This window comes from Colletotrichum phormii (assembly GCF_030913505.1).
Source record: "Colletotrichum phormii strain CBS 102054 chromosome Unknown BDP81scaffold_7, whole genome shotgun sequence".
NCBI classification, from domain to species: domain Eukaryota; kingdom Fungi; phylum Ascomycota; class Sordariomycetes; order Glomerellales; family Glomerellaceae; genus Colletotrichum; species Colletotrichum phormii.
Genome location: NW_026851449.1, coordinates 690,948 through 712,051, shown reverse-complemented (window position 1 = coordinate 712,051; position 21,104 = coordinate 690,948). Strand labels below are relative to the sequence as shown.

Genomic DNA, 21,104 nt, shown 5'->3' with positions numbered 1-21,104 from the left:
AGGGCGCAAGCTTTGGTATTTCTGAAATAGTACCACGGATAGTGGCGCCTAAGGTAAGGTCAAGTCGGGTACCGTTGGAGAATCAAAACAGCCAAGCCGTCAGCAAAGGAGGTGCCAATGCCAGTGCCGGGGCCGGTGCCGGTGGGGTTGTGACCTGGCACAAGACTAGCACAGCGCCGTGTTAGAGCGAGGCTTGATGTTGAAGAGGAGTTGACTAATGTAGTTGATATGGTTGAGGCAGACAAGACAAAGACGCGGCATCGGAAAGTCAAGCGAGGATGGGGGACGATTTGACGGACGGAGCGGGGTCGCAATATGTTGGTGGTGAAGGGCCGGGTGCGGAGTCAGATGGCAGAAGAGGGGTGTCTGTTGGCGGATGGACTTTAGTTGATGAGCAGGCGGGCAGGGCGGAAGGATGCTCGGAAGAGTGCTGCGAGGTAAGGTAAGGTTAGTAGGAAATAATTGATGCAGCGACTGGATAGTGGTGGGCAAATACCCCAAAGCCCCGGGTGCGGACGTGGATCCGAAGAATTGGTCGGGTACCGCCGTACCGGGGACTAAATTTAACGGTCCGCCGGTAAACTGTCTCGCTTACCTCAACCAATTGTGATGGTTCCATCCGTAATTCTCTCCTTTTCCCATGCCCAAGATAGCTACTCCCCTTAAGGTAGTCATTCTCAGGGCAACATACAGAATACTTCAGTCTAGTCTTTACGATGAAGCACACCCAAGGTAAGTAAGTGCTACCCGACGTTATACAACAAGAAGGAACCCTACCTTCGGTATCTGTACCTAGATACCTTGGTCCTTGACATGGAAGTAGGTACGGATACGGATACCACGAGATGGATTGAGTGGGGTTGAAACTACCAATTCCAGTTCGAGGTGCCCGCCGCCGTCAGGTTGGGTCAGCCAATGACAGCGCCAGAAGCGACAGCATGCTCGAGCGACTGGTACTGGGACTTCCCATCGTGCCCTCCACCTCCACTCAGTGCCCATCTGCATGGCCCATGTCCCTATTACTGAACTATTCTGGTCCAGTCTGTCCCTGCCGATGTTAGCTACCAGTAGCCTGCGCACCTGCTCTACATGATGGCTCCATTTACGGGCGTGACGGATCAAGCCTTTGCAGTCGATGGGCATATTGACAGGAGCCCGATACCTTAGTGTCTGTCAAGTCAAGTTTTGAGATCACGATGCTCAGCGAGGCAATGCCAGTGGTGCGTGCATGGGTAGCTCTAAGGTGGGATGCGACATTCTCCCTGTCTCACGTTAGCTTGAGGTAGCTTGCCTTGAACTTGAACCCTGAGCATAATTGACTATCGACGTCCCACTACCTTAACCCGAGGATATGGCAAGTCCTGGTTCGTCATTGCATTGGGCTCGGTTGAGAAATTAACTATTGACTATTGACAGCCTCTGGACGAATACGGTCACATCCGTGGGTTGCTAATAGGTGGGGGTCATTGTCAATGGAAGTTGCTTACCTTAATTGAGACAAGGGCATTTTGACAAGATTTGCCGCAACCTTTTACTTTCCTCGCCCAAAACCAGAATCCAAGCCTACGGTTTCCCACCTTAGGTCCCTTACTTGCTTAGTCTTTTCGGCGCTTGGCAGTCATCGGCCAGCCTGCTCTGCGGTTAGCGTCTTGTCCTGTCAACCTTACCTTCTTGTTCAACGATCCTTACTCGGCTTCACTCTTTCTTCATTTCATCACCTTGGGACTGAGTTGATCCCGGGTGTTCCTTCAGGCTCGCTTTCGTTGTATCCGCATCCTCACTTATGACGTCTCCTCGACACAATTACTCTCTTCAAGCTCAACTAACTCAATGGCCCTTTGTTAACCACACGTACGGCCAAGATACCCTTGCTTGTAAATGGGTCCCGCTTACTGCGACCCATTCTTCCACCTCTCCAATCCGACTATCCGACCTCTCCTGCATCTAAGCATAACACGCGCTGCTGCGTGAGCGTGTCTCGCCTCATACTTTGATAGCGCAGCACTTCTCAATTCAAGGGTCTGCTGTGTATGTGGGTTACATCCCCTGCCTACAGCCCCGTATTACCAGTCTCACTCGAAGAAACCGCGTCTCCCAATTCCCATCTACCGATCGTACATAGTGAATCAGTTTGAGGAAGTCGAGCGGCAGCCATGTCGGCTTTGCCCGACCCTCTGGTGAGAAGAAATCGGGGCTATTTGGGCAGTGATAGTTCCGCCTTGTCTGCCCGCGATATTCAGGTACGTCTACTTATGCCGACTTCGTCCCGTCTTTGGTTCCCTGTCCGGTGTCACCGCTCTCTTCTGTGCACCGCCGTTACCCTTTGGCCTCATTTCGCACTTTGACAGCTGCTTCAACCCTTCGCCGCATCTTACATCAGACGTTATCTCATCAATCTTCCAGGACCGCAGTCAGTTGCGTTATGAGCTCGACCTCAACTCATGGAACTTGCGTATTTGGGGCGTGGCCGCATCGGGCTTTCTAACAGATTCGTGAGCCATTCTTTCAATGCTCTCACTCGAAATGTAATATTCCATGGCCAGTAGACTGACTTATTGCATAGCTACAACCTGTTTTCCACAAATGTTATCCTTGCCTCCATAGCGTTCGTATACTGGCCATCACCCGGCGAAAGATGGCAAGGGTTGCTCATCAACTTCTTCACTCTTCTGGGCTCCGTCATTGGCCAACTACTCTTTGGGTTTCTAGCCGACTTCTACGGACGAACACGTCTCTATGGCATTGAGCTCGTACTCGTCATTGTGTCGACAATTGGTGTTGCCACCAGCAGCTACGGCTTCGATGACATGAGCTTCTTGGCTCTGTTCATCTGGGTGAGTCACCGTCGCCAATTCTACTCCTCTTATCCCTGCCTTGAGAGCTGTTTCAAACTGACATCTGAGATCCTCGTAGTGGCGATTCGTGATGGGTATCGGTTAGTGACCACGTTGAGAAATCATTTCGTTATCCACCAACTCAAAGAACCACGACTAACATAACAACAAATTTGAAGGCATTGGTGCCGAGTATCCCCTTAGCGCAGTCATAACCTCAGAATGGTCTAGCACGCAGTCCCGGGGAACCATGATCTCTTCTGTCAGTCAGCAAGCAACTTCTACATCTCAGAACCTCACCACTAACCAATAGTGTTAGACATTCATGATGCAGCCCATAGGCCAAGCTCTTGCCCAACTTGTCGGCCTCTGGGTTCTTGTCGGTCGTGATAAGAGCGAGGGCCTACAAGCCATGCAATGTGGCCTCGATACAAAATACGATAGAGAATGCCGCCGCGCCGTGGATGGCATTTGGCGCATCGTCATCGGCTCCGGCGCCGTTCCCGCTCTTCTAGCTATCATTTTCCGATTCTTCTTGTTCGATTGTGGATTATACAGCCTCGAAGTCAGAAACAAGCCCGGTATAGCATTGAGGAACACGCAGAGAGTCTATGGCGCTCCTGCTGGCGCGACAGCGGGCTATCCCATGACCCCCCAAGATGGGATGCAAGCCACCAACTCACAACAACCTATGACCATTCAATTCTCTAAGCAAGACCTTTACAAGTACTTTATCGAAGATGGCAATTGGTACTATCTGCTGGGTGAGTAGTTCACACAGTGTTGCGTGGCTTGAGTTGCGAGGCCTTAATTTAGGTCTTGTGACGTAAAAATAGTGGCTTCTCATGCACGTATGAAAACTGACCATTATGTAGGAACCGCTGCAACATGGTTCTTCCTCGACGTAAGCTTCTACGGTCTCAGTCTAGATAACAGGGGGACTCTTTCAGACATGTGGGCGACCACGGGACCGACGCCCATCGACGACCGGCTTCCGTGCTGGAACTCCAAGTTTCCCGACGGAAACGCAACCGCAAGACTCTGGAGCCAGACTGGCCTCCCGGTCTGGCAGACGGACGCAACTCTACCATGCAACACAATCTACGACGTGCTTCTAGAACAGGCTAAACAGTACTTGTTGACCGTATCCATCGCCTCGATCGCCGGCAGCGCCTGTTTCGTCGTCGCTGCCAACAGGATCCCGAGAAGGCTGTGGCTCACAGTCTCTTTCTTCGTTCTTGCTATACTATTCGTCATTACGGGCTGTGTATACTACGGCGTCAACAGAACCCCCGGGGCGCCAGCAACAGTCGTGTTTGTGGCACTATGCCACTTCATGTTCAACTTTGGTGCGTGTCTTTTCCCGTACGCCCACATTTCTCCAACAGCAGCTAACAATCATCACTTCCAGGGGCAAACACCCTAACCTTCATCATCCCAGCCGAAATCTTCCCAACCTGCTACCGCTGCACCTGCCACGGCATCTCCGCCGCCGCCGGAAAATTGGGCAGCATCGTGGCCCTCCTTGTCGTGTACGGCATCAACTCGTCCTACACCGCCGTCAACCGGCAGGGGCTCATCTTTTTGCTCTTTGGCTCCTTTGTCGCCGTCGGCGCCGTCTTCTCCTGGGCCTACCTGCCCGACTCGCAGCGGTGGGTCATTGACGAGGACTCTGGGCGGCGCGTGCTGGAGCAGAAGACGCTCGAGGAGCTGGGGGAGGGGCGGGAGAGGGCGAGGCAGCTGGGCGAGGTGATTACCGTCAAGGAGAAGTGGCATGATTTGAAGAGGAGGAGGGCGTCGCCGTCGCCATCGCAGGCGACGAATCCATGAAAAAAGGCTTTGAATGTATTTGGACAATGGCCACATAGTAGGATAAGGTGGATAATTTGGTTCGAGGGCACTGAGGGTCTTGACCCCTATTTCTGGCCAACATGGATATATACTCATTGTGGTCCGTTTAATCGCTGTCCATCACCCATCCGATAGCTATGTTTATGCCGCCACGCTTCCACCAAAGAGATAGACCGCTTCCCGCAGACGTCAAATACTCAGCTGCCCATCCGGATCAAGAGCCACCTGCAAAAACTCCACAGTCTCCGCATACACCGCCTTCCCGCTCGTCGTAGCCTGAACATGCGCGTTATTCTCCAGCGCATCGAGCCATTTAGCCCACCGCAACCCGGGCGCGGGCGCGGGCCACCCGCACAGCGGCTGCAGGGCGCGCGAGAGGCGGACGGCAAAGGGCGCAAAGTGGACGTCGACGAGGGACATTGTGTTTCCCAGGAAAAAGGGCCCCTGTTCGTCGGCGGCGAGGACGAGGTCTTTGATTGCGTTTTGGAGGCGCTCAATGTACTGTGGCCGTAAGGTTGGGTCTGGGCTGCGGAGGAGGCGGTAGAATGCTGGGGCGAGGCGGGTGTTTATCTATTATCGTTTGGGTTAGTATGATCTTGATTATTGGATTAAAGAGAGGACAAGGGGGGTGGGGGCGTGGACGAACGTGGGCTATCCATTGTCGACAATTTGCGCGGAGTTTTACGTCGGATGGGAAGAGGGGGATGGTACTGTCCATGTCTTCGAGCTATTCACAGATAACAATGTTAAGGATTAGCAAAGAGGTAACTTTCCTCGCGAGGGCATGCATAATCGAGGTGGAGTTGAGACCGACAAATTCCAATATCACGCCGCTGTCGGCACAAGCCCAGTCGCCTTGCCGTATCGCGGGGACGGTTCCCCTGGGATTCGCTTCTAGTAAAGGTTGCGAGGCCGCCACCTTGTACGGGTCTTCTTCGCAGTACTGGTACGCCAGGCCCTTTGCTTCGAGGGCGATCCAGACGCTCTGAGAAAAGGGGCTAGACGGAGGGAGATTTAAGGTCAATCTATGAGGATCAAGAGTTCTGTGAGAGAAGGACGAACCAGTAGCATGCTGAATACAGCTTCAAGTCGCTCTCTTTCTCGTGCTTCTTGATGGTCCAGTGAGCCCGGCCCGTTGCCTTTCGAGGTCCATCGTTCTATGCGGTCATTCAGTGTCAGCGTCTTGGGAGTCAAATCACTAACAGCATGATATAGCCCTCACCTTGGCGGCGTCAGTCTTATGCTTGGCAAGATACCGCTGAATACTATTCTTCTTCACCTCGTCGCTCTTGGCGAGGGTATGCTGATGCGGCCCAGGGATGCCGCTGACGCTGATATGCCCATTCACCCGCTGGATCGTCCAAAACTTCTGCCCCGGCGCGGGCAAGTTATTCGGCGTCGCGGGCGCGACCCTCAGCTCCCTCTCCCCGGGCGGCGCGAGCACGGTATGCGCCCCGTTGAGCGCCTGCCCGCCGTTCAAAGGCACGTAGGTGCCGTCGTCGACGTCATGGAGGGTGGCGCCGGGAAAGTACTCTGTGATTTTGATCTTGACGTCGCACAGGTTGAGTTTGCGCGAGACGCGGTTGCGGCGCTTCTTGGTCGGATCGTCGGACTTTTTTGTTCCGGGAGGGCGGCCCTTGAGGCGGCAGTCCCAGTAGTGGGAAATGAAGGGTTTCTTCTTGTAGTTCTGGGTTGAGCGATGGGAGTAGACGTTGTCTACGTGTGGGAAGTAGGTCTCGAATCTTGAGACATGGTTAGAACAAAATTCCTTGAGTTAATGTGGAGGCAGCTGCTGCAGCTGCTGGAAGAGGGGGTGTGAACAGACTGCTCATGAGTGAGAATGATGAGGCCATCTGCATCAAACAGCTTCTGCCGCCACTCCTCGAGGTTCGGGGGATCGAGAACCCATTTCGTGCTTAAAAGACTGCCGTGCGGCCTCCATCCGGGGGTGGTAGTACCGTCGATGGGAATGAACCCGGCGGGCCCGACGAGAGACTCGCCCATCTCAATCGTGATGGCTTCCGGCATTGCAAGGCCCGGCGCCAAAATGCCAAATTGGCCATGCTGAACTGACGGTGGCTCCATCGCGGGGCCATGAACCGGCCGATGCGAAAGGTCTGACGGTGACGGGCCCGTTGGTCCAAAACCACCAACAAAACCACCACCAGGTACTACTACAGCATGCTGCTGCTGCTGCTGTTCGGTTTGCCCGTCTGCGGCAGAGGGCATATGTAAATCCTGATCCCGTGAGAGCTCGGCATGAAACACGGATTGGTGGGCCTCCATGTCAGACATGTCGATGGAAGACCCGGTGTTAGGGGGGCCGGAGCCGGAACGGAAGTGGGTTACGGCACCGGCATCGGCACCGGCAGCAAAAGGCGGAGGCGACGGTGGCTGCTGCTGCTGTTGAGGCTGATGCTGCTGGGCAGCGTGGAGACTGTGCGGAGGGATGGTCTCGCCCCGGCTGGCTGGAGAGACTTCAAACGGCGAGGACGGACCTGCTGGCATTTGCCGCACACGGGTGGGTGTCAGAAAGATGCGGTGTGTTGCTGCTTTAATGCGTCGTGCTTTCGTCGACGCTGCAGTGGTTGGGGAAAAGTGGATGTCGACGTTGGGTGCCAGTGGTTTTACCTCAGCAACTTGCGGCCGGGGTGCGGCAAGGCGGCAACTGGTGCACGGGCCTGCCTTACATCAGAGAGCTTTGACCAGCAATTGTACCACAACCACCACCGACTGTCACTTGGGGCAGTCAACTTCGGTTAGATAGCACTCTTCTTGACAAGTAGATCAACTTAGGCACCCAAGGTGAGGGAGCATGAAACTTATTCACAATGTGGAAACAACTAAGAGAATACCACTCAAATGTTTAACCATAGCCATGTTCGTGGGAATCGTGTGGTTTATTCATAAGTCCTACACTTGATAAAGATCAACGCTGTCAACTGTCTGCCTGCCTTCTGCCAGTGCGGTCAGTCAGTTCCGTGTTATACACATCCAAAACTGTCGAATTCCGTTCGACTCCATCCAGAATCAGCTGCCGTAATTGAAACATGAAATTATCCAGGATGGTTTCTCGGCCGTGAACTCCTTACTCCGTAACCTCAGGTAGGTAGGCAGTCAAGCTACAACCGCTCAGTTTGTCGCATCCCACGAGGAAAGATCCATCGCGTCCATCGGCCCCATGTTCATCAGTGATCGAAGTACACCCTCGGCAACAGGCGTCATGCCCGTCTGTCCCTGCAGATCGCCCCAGCCATTCGGCAATCCAAAATCCGCTCCAGGCGTGTCGGGCTCAGAAAATCTTTGGTTTGGCGTCAGCCCAGTGCGAAGGCCAAAACCGCCTGCGTCGTTGAAATAGTTGGCATTTGCGTCCGCGCCACCTCGCGGATTATTGCTTGATTGCGCGTTGGCATCGAAAGAGTTTCTCCCAGATCCATCGAGGCCGCCTGCCATACTCACTCGCGGATCTGAGGCGTTCGAGTTCGGCGTTGGCCGGTTGGACTGGTCACCGTCTGGTGATCCTGACATGTTGTTGTCGCCACTGCTTTCGCTCTGTCCGAATCCAGTAACGCGCCCGCTGCTTGAACCGGACTTGTCGTACATGGACCCGGCGCTCGGTGTCAATGAGTTTCCATGCAATGGGAGGTTGCTGGTAGTGTTCGAACCATACAACAGGGATGCCTCTGCAGACAGCCAGCCGTTTGGACCACCGAGATTAGGGGTAGCAGAGGCAGATATTGGGACGGCCTCGTCATTCTGGCCAGGCTCAATGATGTTCGGTGCATTAGCAGCGTTTCCATCATCATCCACAGTCTTCATGAAGTGGCACTCGTTACGGTAGGACATAATACCCTGAACGCCATCCGGATCGTCACACACAGCACCGCTCTTGGCGCCGCCGTTGCCGTTGGCCGAGCTGGGCTGTGAAATAGTTAGCACAAGGAAAGCCAATACGATGTTGTTCACTCACGCTTTCACCGCTGCGGGGAAATGCCGTCTTGAGCTTTGGTATCCTCATCGCAAGGGCTTCCAGATCAACGTCCAGCTGCACAAGGAACGACTCTGTAAGAGGATTTCTTCTCTTGAGTGCGTTCATGGCTGAGAGAAGAAACCTTAATGAGTCGGCTGTTTGGCTATCGTCTGGACGGCTCTTGAGGTATTGAACAAATACCCTTGCTGCAACGTAAAGACAGAAGGATATAAAAGGATTCATCTGAGATATGTTAGTACCCCGGGTGTCATGGGACTCTTGCTGGACATACCGCTGAAAGGTCCATGTGTGAGATCATTCTCATGATGCTCGCGATCTCGTTCGCCGCTGTGATACAGCGCACCTTGCTTTCTGCACTGACTGAAGCCGGGAGTTTATTCTTGTCTGCCTTGAAGATAGCTGCCTGGTGCAAACAGATTGTCGACGTGTGTATGCTCATGTTGGTGAACACGATATTGGGGTTCCCCAGGCCAATGGGAAGCTTGAGGTGCGATGGCAAACAGAGAGAAGTATTGAGAAGGATGTTGTCCATGTTGCGGTGCCGCTTCCAGAACTCGCCGTTAAGGTCGTGGTCTCGATCATCGGGGTCAGGCCGGTGCAAGTGGATCAGGTTGCGGCCAAAGAGGCATGCCATCAATACGATGCCTCCAAAAGAGGAGAGTTTGCCAGCTCCAGACGGGCTCATGCAATCTTGCAGAGACTGTGTCTGCTCAGGTCGGCTCATGTCGAAAGACTCCTCTGTGCAGGGTAAGTTTGTCATAATGTCCTTTTCATCCACCGTCATCGGCCACCCGGTGCCAATACTCGCGTAGCGATCTTCGCAGAATGCCATCCAGAAGGTACGTCGCCTCTCTTCGCGCTCGGTCCAGTCCCTTGGCGGCGGAAGACACTGCTTCACGTCCAATCCGGCACCATCGAGGCGATGTAGGCCAATCCTGAACACCTGTTAGCTACCGAGTCCTGGATGGTGGATATCGTGAGCTCACATTTGACACAGGCGTATGGCAGATCCTGTGCTCATCCAGGCTCTTGGGAAGTACATCATCTTGAATTCGTACGAGGCAAGCAGCACATGGGTCTGAGCATGAGCCACAGATATCATGTGCTCGCCATACCCTTTGATGTAATCCGCCTCGACATACTTACGAGCTCTTTGATAGAACAGGTCTTTGAGATCAAGGTATTTTTCAGTGATTGAGCATGACAAGGTCCATATGGCATATCGGAGCGCGACTGGTGGGCGTTGGTTCGGAGCTCTATCATTCGTGTCAGTATGATCTTGTACATAGCCGCATTCAATCATCGCTAGCTGTATGGGGCCCGTACAAGTTCATGGCTGCCAGATATCTATATTTGTGGATCATAGGCACGGATGGATGAACCTTTTCAAAGAAGATTTGGTGGCTGCGAAGCACTCGTCAGTACAGTGGCCTTCAGGAGATACTATGATGATACTGACAGCTCGTCGATAGTTTCCTGTGGAGGAAGAGGTTCTTCGAGGCCCAGTCCAATCATTTCCCAGGTGAAGTTGCTCCCGGCGTTGCTCATGCCCATTGACATGTTGGAGTTGAAATTGAAATCATCCATTGGAGGGGCAGCCGCATTTTGAGCCTGAGGAGACTCGTCGTTGAAGCGCCATCGGTCGACGTCGTGATCGGCGCCGAGACCAAGGTTGGGATTGGGAATACTGTAACTGGTTTGAGCGGCGGTGGTTCGGCTACGATTCGCGGCGGCTGCGTCCAAGTTGTGAGGTATGTTGGAGGAGGGGTTGGCTGGCACGGGTGGAGGGTCTTGGGTTTTGAGCAGGGTCTCGACTTGTTCTATACAGGGTGCAAAGACGTTCAGTCAGTCAAGGCGATGATGGACGGGAACACGGTAAAGGAAGAAGACGTGGAACGGAGAATGCAAATGTCAAAAAGAGCAGGGCGCAAAAACGGGAATGCTCACTCAGTCGTTCCTCTAGAGCCTTGACATATCCTCGCTTGGGACCGCTTTTCCTGCGAACCTCATCGTAGGCGCAAGAATGGCCCAGCCTGGCGCAAGTGCTGCAACTGGGCCGCACTCCGTCGCACTTCAACTTGCGCTTCCGGCATATCATACATGCTAGGCGCTTCGGCTTGGGAACATTGCTGTTGTCGGCGGCCCCTTCTCGACCATTGGACTCGGCGTCTGGGCTGTGAGGGCGTTTGTGGGAGCTGGCGCCATTTGTATCTGGCGGCGTGGGTGTACTTGACGACATAACGAGGGCAAAGTCTCAGCGAATCCAACTACTAATGCAATGTCTGTTGATTGAACGGTCGGGTAACCCGGAGAGTGTTTGTGAACGACAAACGGCGATTTCTCTTGTTATCGGAGGGGTGAACCGAATGTAAAGATGCCCTTATTCCATGGGCGCGCGCACACAATTACTATCGCTGCTGACTGTCGTGTTTCGTACTAGTCGAGGTCGCACAAAGGGTTAAACACCGTGGGGCGTTTCGAACTGGTGGGATTGATGTTGAAGAGAGGTTTCCGAGGACTCGTACGGAGGAGTATGGTGCTGCAGACGACCCTCAAGTCCAAAGGCGATAAAGGCAAAAGTCGTCGGTAACTGGTAGTGTAGGTAAAGATGAAAGAGCGAAGAGGGCGGGCGGAGAATGGGTTATCGGTCGTCGTTGGGGCGGTGGAGAGAAGGGTGGAGGGTACCCAGGCGTAGAGAAGTGAGTGGAGGAGAGACCTTTGGAGACGGGGAGAAGCAGCGTCGGGTCTGTCAAGAGCGCGAGATTTGGGGTTGAGAAGCAAGGATGGATAGAGTGCCAGACAAGCGGAGGATTAGGTGCAGTGGTGCACTTGAGCGTGTGAGGTAACGGGAGGAGGTGGTATGGCAGCACGGCGGGCATCGGCGACCAGTTGCCAGCTGCGTAGGTATGTATGTAGTAAGGTACCTACGGATACTGGGCTGCAATTAGTGCGGGAGTGTCTGGCAGCCAACCTTTGAGCCCGGTAGCGACACGGCCTGGCCGCCATACGCTTTCCATAACATCAAAGTACATTATCGACATGGGACCCCCAGCTTCATGTACCGCAAATGTCCAGTCCAGTCCATCTGGACGGATACCTATGTGCCTATCACGATAGACACTTCGCGGGCGTCACAGAATCCGTGCCACCTATGTATTCGTTTATAGGCAATTTTAATTTTTTTGGTTTACCTCACCTCAAGGCATGAATGATGATGTGTTCGCACCTTAGAGTGCTTACCTAGGTAGGCACACTGGTACAGGAGTGAATGCCCACCACGACAAATCAGGGAGTGAGACACCGAGAAACCCTGCACATATGCGCAGTGGGCAGTGCCGGAAAAGACCCTGCGTTGAAAGCGAAAAGCGAGAAATACGAGTCGGGTCGGATTCTAGCACAATACCGCAAATGGGCTTGTCGCCAATTTCACTCACTTTCCCTCGCAGTTGCGGAGCGGAGTAAAGGTGCGGATCGTCAGGCATGTGCTGCTTTGGCCTTGCCTTGGTGCCTACCTACCTCATGGATAACTCTAAGTATCGACCGTACGGAGTACTGTCAGGTACTCCGTACTCCGTACCTCAGGTATAATTGTCCAATATTGTCATGTCTCCGGTCATTTGTCACCTCTGAGCTAAATTTCTTCAGGCAACTGGAAGCCAAAACTCTATGTGTGAGTTAACATTTCACTCCTTCCCTCCCTGCCCTACGATGCCGCGAGCTTTCTACCGTTCGTTACCTTAGGTAACATCATGCATGAGAGGTATCCGTACTTAAGCTACCTGCCTTACACCACGTCAGTCACCGATGTACGGGTAAAAGCCGGGAGCAGAGATGGCCGAGGCAAAGGTAGACGAGAGTTCTCACCAGCGACAGCGATCCTAGGCAAACGTCTGAACGCGCAACTTGCACTCACCTCTCTCACACCACAATCTCATGCACCACAGCCACACTGCGCTAGGAAGCAACGGCCGCGCAGCCCATCAATCCGGTACAGCTGTCCAAGACCCCAGCATCTGCCGTCAGCCAATGACTACATTCTGACCCCTCTGCTCTGTACGGATACCAAAGGCAGTGATCATCTCACAATGAGGTCCCAAAGTGTAGTAAGGTGAAGCAGGGTGGCACACCGCACACGTTGCATGTGTAGGTGTAGGTAAGCACGTAGGGTACTTTTCTGCAAGTCGCACCACCTTCTCATCAGTTTCCTCTAATGAGTCCCAATGAGGAACTCTCTATGTTCACCTTACTTCCCTGCATCTAGCACTTATATAGGTGTCCTATAGAGATGCATAGAGTATCCGTAGCACGTGCAAAACTTGTTGTTTGCATCTCATGTCTACTCCAATATGGACTTCATCCGAGGGCGATGTCAGGCAACATGATGCATGGCGCGTGTTTCCTGGCAAGCTATATCTGTGAAGACAAACGCAGGCTCCTCAGCCCACATATTCAAACAGACCGTCGCTGGACGTGAAAGTCATGGAGGTCTTTATTGCAGTGCTGCTGATTTTGATTCTGCTACTTGTCCTGTAGTCAGCTATAAGAATAGCTTGCACTGTTCAATAGGGCCGCATTCGTTTCTCTGCCTCCATCTCCTGTTTCGTCCCTAAGCGGCGTCAAATTGGGCCGATCTGACATTGGCAACACGCAGTTCAGCTTCTCAGTCTTCCGATCTTGCAGCTCAAGTTGCCCTCCCTCAACGTCTATGCCTGTGGGTGATTATTGTCAGGTCGACATACAACTGCTCAGCTTCCGAAATTGATTCACGCTAGAACCTGCTTTTTCCTTTTTGGGAAGGAATTTTCGAGCTCCTTGTTCCACCTATGCCACTGAAGAACCCACTTACTCGTGGCTGAAAAGGCCTTGTTTCCGCGCCAGAGTAGACGATTCCACCTGTTCTGAATGGAGTCGTTGTGTCTCGTCACTTCTTCTCTGCGTCTACTCCGACGATGCGAAGAACGCCAAGATCGCTGTATGCCAAACAGTATTTTGTCGGCGCCCAGGCCACGACCGGGCAAGGTCCAGCTGTCTTAAAGGTGTGGACATGGTCTCCTGACTCTGCATGTCGTATATCCAATCCAGAGCCTGGCAGCGCAGTCAGTATCTACGCTTTCCTGGCGCCGAGTAACTTACCTTCATCGCTACCTCCGACCAAGAAGTTGCCGTCGAAGGTGAAACCTATCGAAGCGTTAGACAGCGTACGCAGTGCAAAGCATTGTAATTCAGCTCACTAATAGACCGCACGGGGCCGATCATGCTGGTTATGGTTCGCTGGCAAATCCAGTCTGTCGTGTCCCAGAGAGAAATGATGGAATCCGAACCCCCCGTAGCAAGATAACGCCCTGTGGGTTGTAACTCAGCAGTCAAGCAGGAAGACGTGTGTCCGTTGAGAGCAAATTCCTTTGGCTGATCGCCATGGTTGAATTGGAAAGCAGGCTTGAAGTCAGGATATGTCAAGATCCGGGTTCTTCCCTCGCCGGTTGTCAAGAAGATCGTATCGCCGGCCCAGCCAAAAGCGGTTTGGTTTGTCTGACTGGGCTGCTGATGAGACGATATCGGCGTAGATTGTGTTGGTGACAGCACAAAGATGTTGTCCGTCTGGCAGATCGAGCGTGAGCAAAGAGTCTCCAGGTGATGCCAAAAGCGATATAGCGAACCTTATTCCCAACGACTAGAGACTGCCCGTCGGGCGCCCATACGAGAGTGAAAGCATCTCCCAAGCCTCTAATCTCGTTGACGCAAGTCTTGGATCGAACGTCCCAGAACTTGACGACTCCATCGTTGCTTACACTGCACAACTCAGCATCCTTGACTGGATTGAATGCAACCTTTTCGATGGCAGCTGAGTGTCCCTTCAGTTCAGTTGAGAACCGCACATTTGGCTTCTCCGGATTCCCTACAAAAGTAAGGCAAGTCAGTCTCAGTGCCCCATGCACAAGCGGATCACTTTCATCACGTACAGACGCGGAGCGTTTTGTCTGAGGAGCCTGTCGCGACCAAGGTTCCCAATGGGTTCCAGGCTATTGACCGTAACCTGGGCAAGTAGTCAGTATTCCAAGTAAGAAATTCCACAGGGACTGTTCATAGATAGGGCCATACGTGTGTCCTCTGGAGCTTGAGCTGGGATCGTGGTACGGCTGGCTCTTGAGGTTGGTCAGAAAAGCCGGAAACCTCTCCTTGGAGAGACTCAGCCTTGTGCGAGGAGGCACCATGATAGCGCGCCAGGAACGCTTTGTACGATGGGCAGCAACGTGGGTTGAGCGCAATACTATATGGTAAGGTATGTCAAGGTTAGTCTATGAACACAACTCAGACAGGGTCAAGCTGAAAGATGCCATACGCAGAGTATGTCGACAGCAGTGGTAAAATTCCAAGTGCACAAGAATAATCGGTCAGTACATACGAATTCAGTCTCTCGCAGCGAGAAATCAGTGTTGCCTCAACTGTACACTCAATTGTTGTAAGCCGACGCCAAACTCCAGATGAAATTCACAATGTTGTCGTTGGCATGCTGAAGCGAATGCGGTATGCGCAGTGGGTATCCGTACCTAGGTAGGTACCTTGCTCCTGGCTGTGTAAGGCACCTTACGCTGTAGCCACATTGAGTCCATATCGCGGTGCCACCGATTACCTAATGGTGCTCGGGTAAGGCGGTCCGAACAAAGCGCCTGCCCTGTATCCGTAACATGTTGGAGTGCAGCTGCCAAAGACCGAAAAAGGCGGGTACCTTATCGACGGGAAGCTCGCTCCCTGGTGGCTTCACAAGCTCCCGCCGGCGACAAGGAGCTGCTCGTACAACGATGCTTATTCCAAGCCGTCAATTCGCATCATCAGTTCCCTTTTCACCCCGCATATTGGTGTCGTCGATGGGCCTCGATCGATTTCAAAGGACATGATGTTACTTGTTTGAAATACAGCAGCGGCCATGATCAAGATATTGTGCGGCTCGACGACAAAGAATACCTGGTCTTCGGCTCGACGAACCCCCCGTTTGTCACCAACAACACCTTGCCATTGCGACGGCATATCCTCACCGAAACGATCGACGCGTTTACGTAGGGCCTTTCCGAGATGTATTGGCCCATAGGAACCCCGAGAATCTTCGCAACGAGCAGCAGGTCTGGTCCTGCCTTCAACCTAGTCGTTTCCCACGATGGACTACCCAATCCCTTCGATAATCGGCCGACAGATGATGCCTCAGAATCGCCTTCCGCCAATGCTCAACAGCAACAATCGCCATACGATGCTCTTGAGCTGGCCACGCCAATGACACCGCTGACGCCCGCAATTCAGCCAGTTTACGACCAAGATCAGGACCCGGAGACAAGTCGGCCATCACCCCGCCTCAACGTCAACATTCCCCTGAAAGATCCCGTCCTCGCGCTGCGCATCTCCCGTCCTGGCCACCTTTTCGCATCAATAACCTCCACTTCAATGACAATATGGCAAGCCAAGGTTGGTTCTTGATCCGGATAGCTCTGTCTAGTAAAGTTCAATAAACCATGCTGACGTTCTTCTCAAGCCTACTGTGATTTTGGCAGTAGTAGTCCGCTCGGAATCTTCTTTATCGACTTATGGCGAAAACGTCGACCTTCTGATGAGACCTGATTCGGCTATACTTGTGGTCCGGACTACCTTAGGCTACCTAATAACATACTCGCTTGCGATGGACTCCGAAGCCCAAGTCTACAAACCGTATTTCCCGAGCTACGCAAACATCCAACGACGTCGTCAGAGCCATCATGGCCAGCCTGGAAGTACAGCTCCAGATCAGTATCTTTGGGGCCCTGGTGAGGGTCAAGGAGTGCGTGATGTAAGCGTTCGCTTCAGGATGGTCATCAAAGTTGATGCTGGCATAGAGAGCGCTCTGGCACTGGATGACGAGCTGGTTGTTGCCACGCGCAAACCGGGCGCCATACAGTGCATCCGCTGGACCCCGGACCAGAGCGGAAGCCAGACTAAGACAGAAATCATCAGTCGAATGGGATGGCTAGAAAAGAAGATAACCGTCGTCGAGATGACCCATGACCGGCCTATGAACCTGTCAACCTGGACCACAAGTGACGGCAAGGTCTATGCAGTCCAGCGGCTTCATCCTCGCGACCAGTCGAACGGGAATTCGCAAGAAGCTGACCCCAAGAAGCTTTTCAAGGGGTATTGCTTCCATACGCCCGCTAAGTCGGAGGAGTCCGCCGTAAAAGCGGTCATCAACGCAAGATTCTCATTGATTGCTGTAGGCTGTGCTGATGGGTGCATCCGTGTTTACTCGGCTCGAGATTACGCTGGCAATATTCCTCCTTCACATACACACACCATCCCAGTATCGACAACGGTTTCTGGTTCACTTACGACTCTAAGCTACTCACCTGACGGCTACTGTTTGTTTGCCGGATATGAAAGCGGATGGGCTACATGGAGCGTCTACGGGAAGCCGGGCAGCAACAGTTTCGGCGCGCATGACGCTATCATTGAGGCCAATGGTGAAAACTGGATATCTGGCATTGGGGACGCCGTGTGGCTCGGCAGCGGGTCGGAAATTCTTATAACACATCGCATGCACGAGGCGATTTGGGTGCTGGAGATGGCGAGAAGCGCAGTCGTTGGCAACTACAACGCTGCAAACCTCATGCGTACCGTTTTACAGACGAGTACCAACGTCATGATATATCGCGGATATGACCTGCCAGATCTAGCCAGCATCTCTGCGGAGCCGCATCTATGGCACACAACGAAAGTGCCCTCGGCCTATTTGCTTCAGCAGTGGCCTATCCGCCACACTGTCATTTCACCAGACGGTCGATATGTTGCTGTGGCCGGGCGCCGAGGTTTGGCTCACTATAGTGTCAACAGTGGTCGATGGAAAACGTTTGCCAACGAAGCCATGGAAAATGAGTTTCAGGTCAGGGGCAGTATGTGCTGGTATCAGCATATCCTCGTCGCTGCTGTTGAGGCTAATAAGTCGCACGAATTGCGCCTCTACTCGAGAGAAACGGCGCTCGACACCGCCCAAGTGCTTCACACAGAGCGATTGCCAGCTCCAGCAGTTTTAGTGACCACGTCAGGAGAGGACTCGCTGCTTGTGTACACCTACGACAACTTACTTTACCACTTCATATTCGCGCCCACCAATGGTTCGATCAGATTGGTTCAGCTAGGACAAATCGCATTTCATGGCATCGTGCGATCGCCTGCAAGAGTTCGCGGTCTGAGCTGGATCTTACCAGACAGCCAACTCGTTGACGGTGATCCGTCGCAAGATGTCGCCGTGGCGTCTGTCTTGTTCTTGGTAGATGCCAAGCTGGTATTGCTACAACCCTCATTCAATAACGAGGGCAATTTGAAGTACGACATGAAAGTCATCGCTCAAAACGTTGAATTTCATGTAAGCATGAGAGATCAGCCCCATTTCGATGGGCTTGCCACACATGCTGAGGAGTTATCGCCTGCGGGGGCAGACGTGACTCTACGAAATTCACTCTGGGTGTTTGATGGCCAGGATTTCAAGGTCTGGGCAGACATACAAGAGGTGTTGCAAGCGGCTTCAAATGAGACACAGCGAGAACTGCCGAAGACAATATCGGTCCCTCTAGACTTCTACCCCCTTTCGACACTTCTCGGAAAGGGCATCATCCTTGGAATTGAAGCTGATCTAATACAGCGACGAGATATCAGCTTCTCCTTCTTCCGCTTCGCCATTCGGGTTGGTTTGCCATCGCTACCTTTGAGAGATATCTAGCTGACCATTGTCAACAGACACATTTGTTCCTGCCTGACATTCTGCGATTCTTCCTGACCGAGGGCCGGAAAGCAGATGCAGTCAAATTGTCGGACCGGTATCAAAATCTGGAATATTTCGCACACGCGTTGGAGATATTACTTCACAAGGTATTGGACAAGGAAGTTGATTCCGGACCGAGCCCCGAGGAAGCAATCTTACCAAGGGTGCTTTCGCTTCTATCGTCTTTTAAGCAATATCTAGACATTGTGGTGCAGTGCACAAGGAAAACGGAAGTGCGGCAATGGCGCACTCTTTTCGCATATCTCCCGCCGGTGCAAGAGCTTTTCGAAGAGTCGCTCCAGCGAGGATCTTTGAAGACGGCCGGCGGCTATCTCATCATCTTGCATACTCTAGATGAGCTGGGATCTGCGTCAGAACAAACAGTACGGTTGCTATCAAGAGCAATGAAGGAGGGTGATTGGGAGCTGTGCAAAGAACTTGCACGGTTCTTGGCAGCAATGGACGAAACTGGTGACACGCTCCGCGACGCAATGGAAGGCGTGAATATCTCTATGAAGGGTAACAAGGATCGATCTGGGCTGATGAGTCGTCTTGATGTGCCTCACAGCAAAGCCGTGAATGGCTTGGGGTTGAAGTATATAGAGCAGAGCGACGAGATGGAGTCGGAAGGCCAATCGGTCAGCTCCGCCGCCAGTTTTAGTTCAGACGGTCGCTAAAAGGCGCTGACACATGGAAAATGAAGTTCATGAGTGCCATTTTCCTCCATTGCCTGCCGTGACAGTCCACACGTGATGAAGTCGTCTTCTAGAAGGACTTGATGGACGAGGCACTGCTGTTCCATTGCCATTTGTGCAGACGCGCCTGCATAAAGTTTGGGTTGTGCAATGACCGGTGCAACGGGTACGTACCTCCCCCACCCCCTCCAGTGTCCCTGGCAGGCACGGCTGGCCAGACGCACCACAGCCCCGCCAACTGCTTTCTGCCCTGTAGATGAGCGCAGAGAAACACCGTCAATCACCACCCAATGAGAAACACATTCGCTCCTGTTCCTTCACATCAGCGCCCATAATCGAAACGGCCGAGCGACCGCGATTACTCGATATCCACGAACGATCTAAACGTTCCGACGCGACCGTACTCTGGGCCATGATCTGAGGGCTCGTCGAGGCACGAGTCGCACATTCTTCCCGCCATGATGGATGACTTCGTTAGCGAGTCGGACAGTGACTATACGAGCTACTGGCGAGACTGGGTAAGTGCGGAAAGACAGCCGATGGGTATCTGCGTTCCAAGGGAAATTTCGATGAGGGTGGAAGCGCCGGTTGCTGGCCTCGGGCTGCGACGCGGTCGCTGGCGCGGAATTGAACGCCCTCGCAACAGCCTCAGACGACTGCCACTTGACCAAAGACGAATTACCTGCTGACCGTGGTCCTTTGTAGTTCATTTCCTCTCGTGGCAACGAATACTTCTGCGAAATCGACGAGGATTACCTGACGGATCGGTTCAACTTGACTGGGTTGAACACGGAGGTTCAATACTACCAATATGCGCTGGATCTCATCACCGATGTCTTCGACCTCGACTGCGACGATGAGATGAGGGAGACGATCGAGAAGTCCGCGAGGCATCTGTATGGTCTCGTACACGCCCGGTTCATTGTCACGACAAGGGGTCTTGCCAAGATGGTAAGCCATATTTTCTTTCGAATCATTCTCCAGCTTCTTTTCCAAACCCGGAGAACAAGAATGAGGATTGTTTTGTATTTGAATTATTGCTACGATTGCAGGCTAACGTAGCTCGCAGCTCGAGAAGTACAAAAAGGCCGACTTTGGAAAGTGTCCCCGCGTCATGTGCCATTCGCACCCTCTCCTTCCCATGGGCCTTGCCGACATCCCCAACCTGAAGCCCGTCAAGCTCTACTGCGCACGCTGCGAGGACATCTACAACCCAAAGTCCTCGCGCCACGCCGCCATCGACGGCGCCTACTTTGGAACCTCGTTCCACAACATCATCTTCCAGGCCTACCCGGCACTCATTCCCACCAAGAGCGCCGAGCGCTACATTCCGCGCGTTTACGGCTTCAAGGTCCACGCTCCCGCCGCTCTCATCCGATGGCAGCATCAGAAGAAAGAGGCCATGCGCCGCCGCCTGCGGAAAATGGAGGTGGACAGCGGATTCCGGGACGAAGATCTGCTGGCGGAGGAGGACGAGGACGAGGACGATGTCGAATTCGAGGGCACGGAAGCGCGCGTACGGCCCGGAGAAGACGAGGGCGTTGCCATGGCGTGAAGTAGAAGGAAGACCAGGCGAAGACGGTTTCGCTAATCTTTGACTACCTACCTAGCCAGGTACACATCGACATTGCACACGGGGGCGACCTGATAAAAGGCTTTTTTTGGGCCAGGCATGGCTTCCTCCGCTTTGCTGTTACCTTTTTTTTCTCTAGTTTCATCTCTCCTATTCGGTAGACTGGGGCCTCGGGAATAATGATATGATGGCTTTCATGATCAACTAGCTACCATCTCGGGATGTGGTCCTGAGACGGTACACGTGGATAATTCGTGCTCAATCACACCTTCGAGAGATTATTACTTGATGAGTATATCTAAACCTCTACGTTCAGTAAGTTTATGGATTCTCTTGATGTCTAGGCAGGGCACAGCACTAGACTAGGGCTATCGTTGGCAAG

The 21,104-nt window shown here is 53.0% G+C and overlaps 6 protein-coding genes across 6 annotated transcripts; 3 read left to right on the top strand and 3 right to left on the bottom strand.

Annotated features, from left to right (window-relative positions):
- Nucleotides 1–2,153: 2,153 nt before the first annotated feature.
- On the top strand, nt 2,154–4,664 carry BDP81DRAFT_392800 (phosphate transporter; the record flags this gene model as incomplete). Its single annotated transcript, XM_060587749.1, has 8 exons — nt 2,154–2,240; nt 2,404–2,492; nt 2,564–2,834; nt 2,914–2,935; nt 3,014–3,096; nt 3,154–3,598; nt 3,710–4,183; nt 4,246–4,664. 8 exons carry the CDS (start codon nt 2,154–2,156, stop codon nt 4,662–4,664), a joined length of 1,890 nt encoding a protein of 629 aa, XP_060446783.1.
- Nucleotides 4,609–7,267, bottom strand: BDP81DRAFT_371548 (glutathione S-transferase domain-containing protein). Its single transcript, XM_060586629.1, has 6 exons — nt 6,511–7,267; nt 5,908–6,427; nt 5,748–5,842; nt 5,500–5,683; nt 5,332–5,412; nt 4,609–5,255 (listed from the first exon to the last, which is right to left on the bottom strand). The coding sequence occupies exons 1-6, from the start codon at nt 7,191–7,193 to the stop codon at nt 4,875–4,877; spliced, it is 1,944 nt and encodes a 647-aa protein (XP_060446782.1). The 5' UTR covers nt 7,194–7,267; the 3' UTR covers nt 4,609–4,874.
- A 550-nt stretch (nt 7,268–7,817) lies between these two features.
- Nucleotides 7,818–10,915, bottom strand: BDP81DRAFT_316343 (fungal-specific transcription factor; the record flags this gene model as incomplete). Its single annotated transcript, XM_060584168.1, has 7 exons — nt 7,818–8,606; nt 8,656–8,898; nt 8,948–9,611; nt 9,663–9,932; nt 10,003–10,080; nt 10,136–10,496; nt 10,624–10,915. 7 exons carry the CDS (start codon nt 10,913–10,915, stop codon nt 7,818–7,820), a joined length of 2,697 nt encoding a protein of 898 aa, XP_060446781.1.
- A 2,526-nt stretch (nt 10,916–13,441) lies between these two features.
- Nucleotides 13,442–15,190, bottom strand: BDP81DRAFT_203081 (WD domain-containing protein). Its single transcript, XM_060582569.1, has 7 exons — nt 15,080–15,190; nt 14,776–14,944; nt 14,637–14,710; nt 14,334–14,572; nt 13,908–14,274; nt 13,810–13,854; nt 13,442–13,761 (listed from the first exon to the last, which is right to left on the bottom strand). Exons 2-7 carry the CDS (start codon nt 14,886–14,888, stop codon nt 13,598–13,600), a joined length of 1,002 nt encoding a protein of 333 aa, XP_060446780.1. The 5' UTR covers nt 14,889–14,944; nt 15,080–15,190; the 3' UTR covers nt 13,442–13,597.
- A 232-nt stretch (nt 15,191–15,422) lies between these two features.
- Nucleotides 15,423–19,168, top strand: BDP81DRAFT_203072 (RIC1-domain-containing protein). The gene is made up of 3 exons (XM_060582568.1): nt 15,423–16,131; nt 16,199–18,376; nt 18,430–19,168. The coding sequence occupies exons 1-3, from the start codon at nt 15,748–15,750 to the stop codon at nt 19,129–19,131; spliced, it is 3,264 nt and encodes a 1,087-aa protein (XP_060446779.1). The 5' UTR covers nt 15,423–15,747; the 3' UTR covers nt 19,132–19,168.
- Nucleotides 19,169–19,398: 230 nt separating this feature from the next.
- Nucleotides 19,399–20,954, top strand: BDP81DRAFT_203069 (casein kinase II subunit beta-2). The gene is made up of 3 exons (XM_060582567.1): nt 19,399–19,667; nt 19,855–20,100; nt 20,219–20,954. The coding sequence occupies exons 1-3, from the start codon at nt 19,608–19,610 to the stop codon at nt 20,702–20,704; spliced, it is 792 nt and encodes a 263-aa protein (XP_060446778.1). The 5' UTR covers nt 19,399–19,607; the 3' UTR covers nt 20,705–20,954.
- The last annotated feature ends 150 nt before the right edge of the window (nt 20,955–21,104 follow it).

Bases quoted from the DNA above. Each gene is read 5' to 3' on its own strand.
- BDP81DRAFT_203081 (XM_060582569.1), bottom strand. From the start codon at position 14,888: ATGGTGCCTCCTCGCACAAGGCTGAGTCTCTCCAAGGAGAGGTTTCCG. The intron at 14,573-14,636 runs GTACGTGATGAA...TTACTTTTGTAG, and splicing joins AGACAAAACGCTCCGCGTCT to GGAATCCGGAGAAGCCAAAT. The intron at 14,275-14,333 runs GTTCGCTATATC...TCGATCTGCCAG, and splicing joins CTCTAGTCGTTGGGAATAAG to ACGGACAACATCTTTGTGCT.
- BDP81DRAFT_203072 (XM_060582568.1), top strand. From the start codon at position 15,748: ATGTATTGGCCCATAGGAACCCCGAGAATCTTCGCAACGAGCAGCAGG. The intron at 16,132-16,198 runs GTTGGTTCTTGA...GTTCTTCTCAAG, and splicing joins TGACAATATGGCAAGCCAAG to CCTACTGTGATTTTGGCAGT. The intron at 18,377-18,429 runs GTTGGTTTGCCA...CATTGTCAACAG, and splicing joins TCTTCCGCTTCGCCATTCGG to ACACATTTGTTCCTGCCTGA.
- BDP81DRAFT_203069 (XM_060582567.1), top strand. From the start codon at position 19,608: ATGATGGATGACTTCGTTAGCGAGTCGGACAGTGACTATACGAGCTAC. The intron at 19,668-19,854 runs GTAAGTGCGGAA...GGTCCTTTGTAG, and splicing joins CGAGCTACTGGCGAGACTGG to TTCATTTCCTCTCGTGGCAA. The intron at 20,101-20,218 runs GTAAGCCATATT...CGTAGCTCGCAG, and splicing joins CAAGGGGTCTTGCCAAGATG to CTCGAGAAGTACAAAAAGGC.
- BDP81DRAFT_371548 (XM_060586629.1), bottom strand. From the start codon at position 7,193: ATGCCAGCAGGTCCGTCCTCGCCGTTTGAAGTCTCTCCAGCCAGCCGG. The intron at 5,413-5,499 runs GTCGGTCTCAAC...ATCTGTGAATAG, and splicing joins GCGGCGTGATATTGGAATTT to CTCGAAGACATGGACAGTAC. The intron at 5,256-5,331 runs GTTCGTCCACGC...AAACGATAATAG, and splicing joins GTCGACAATGGATAGCCCAC to ATAAACACCCGCCTCGCCCC.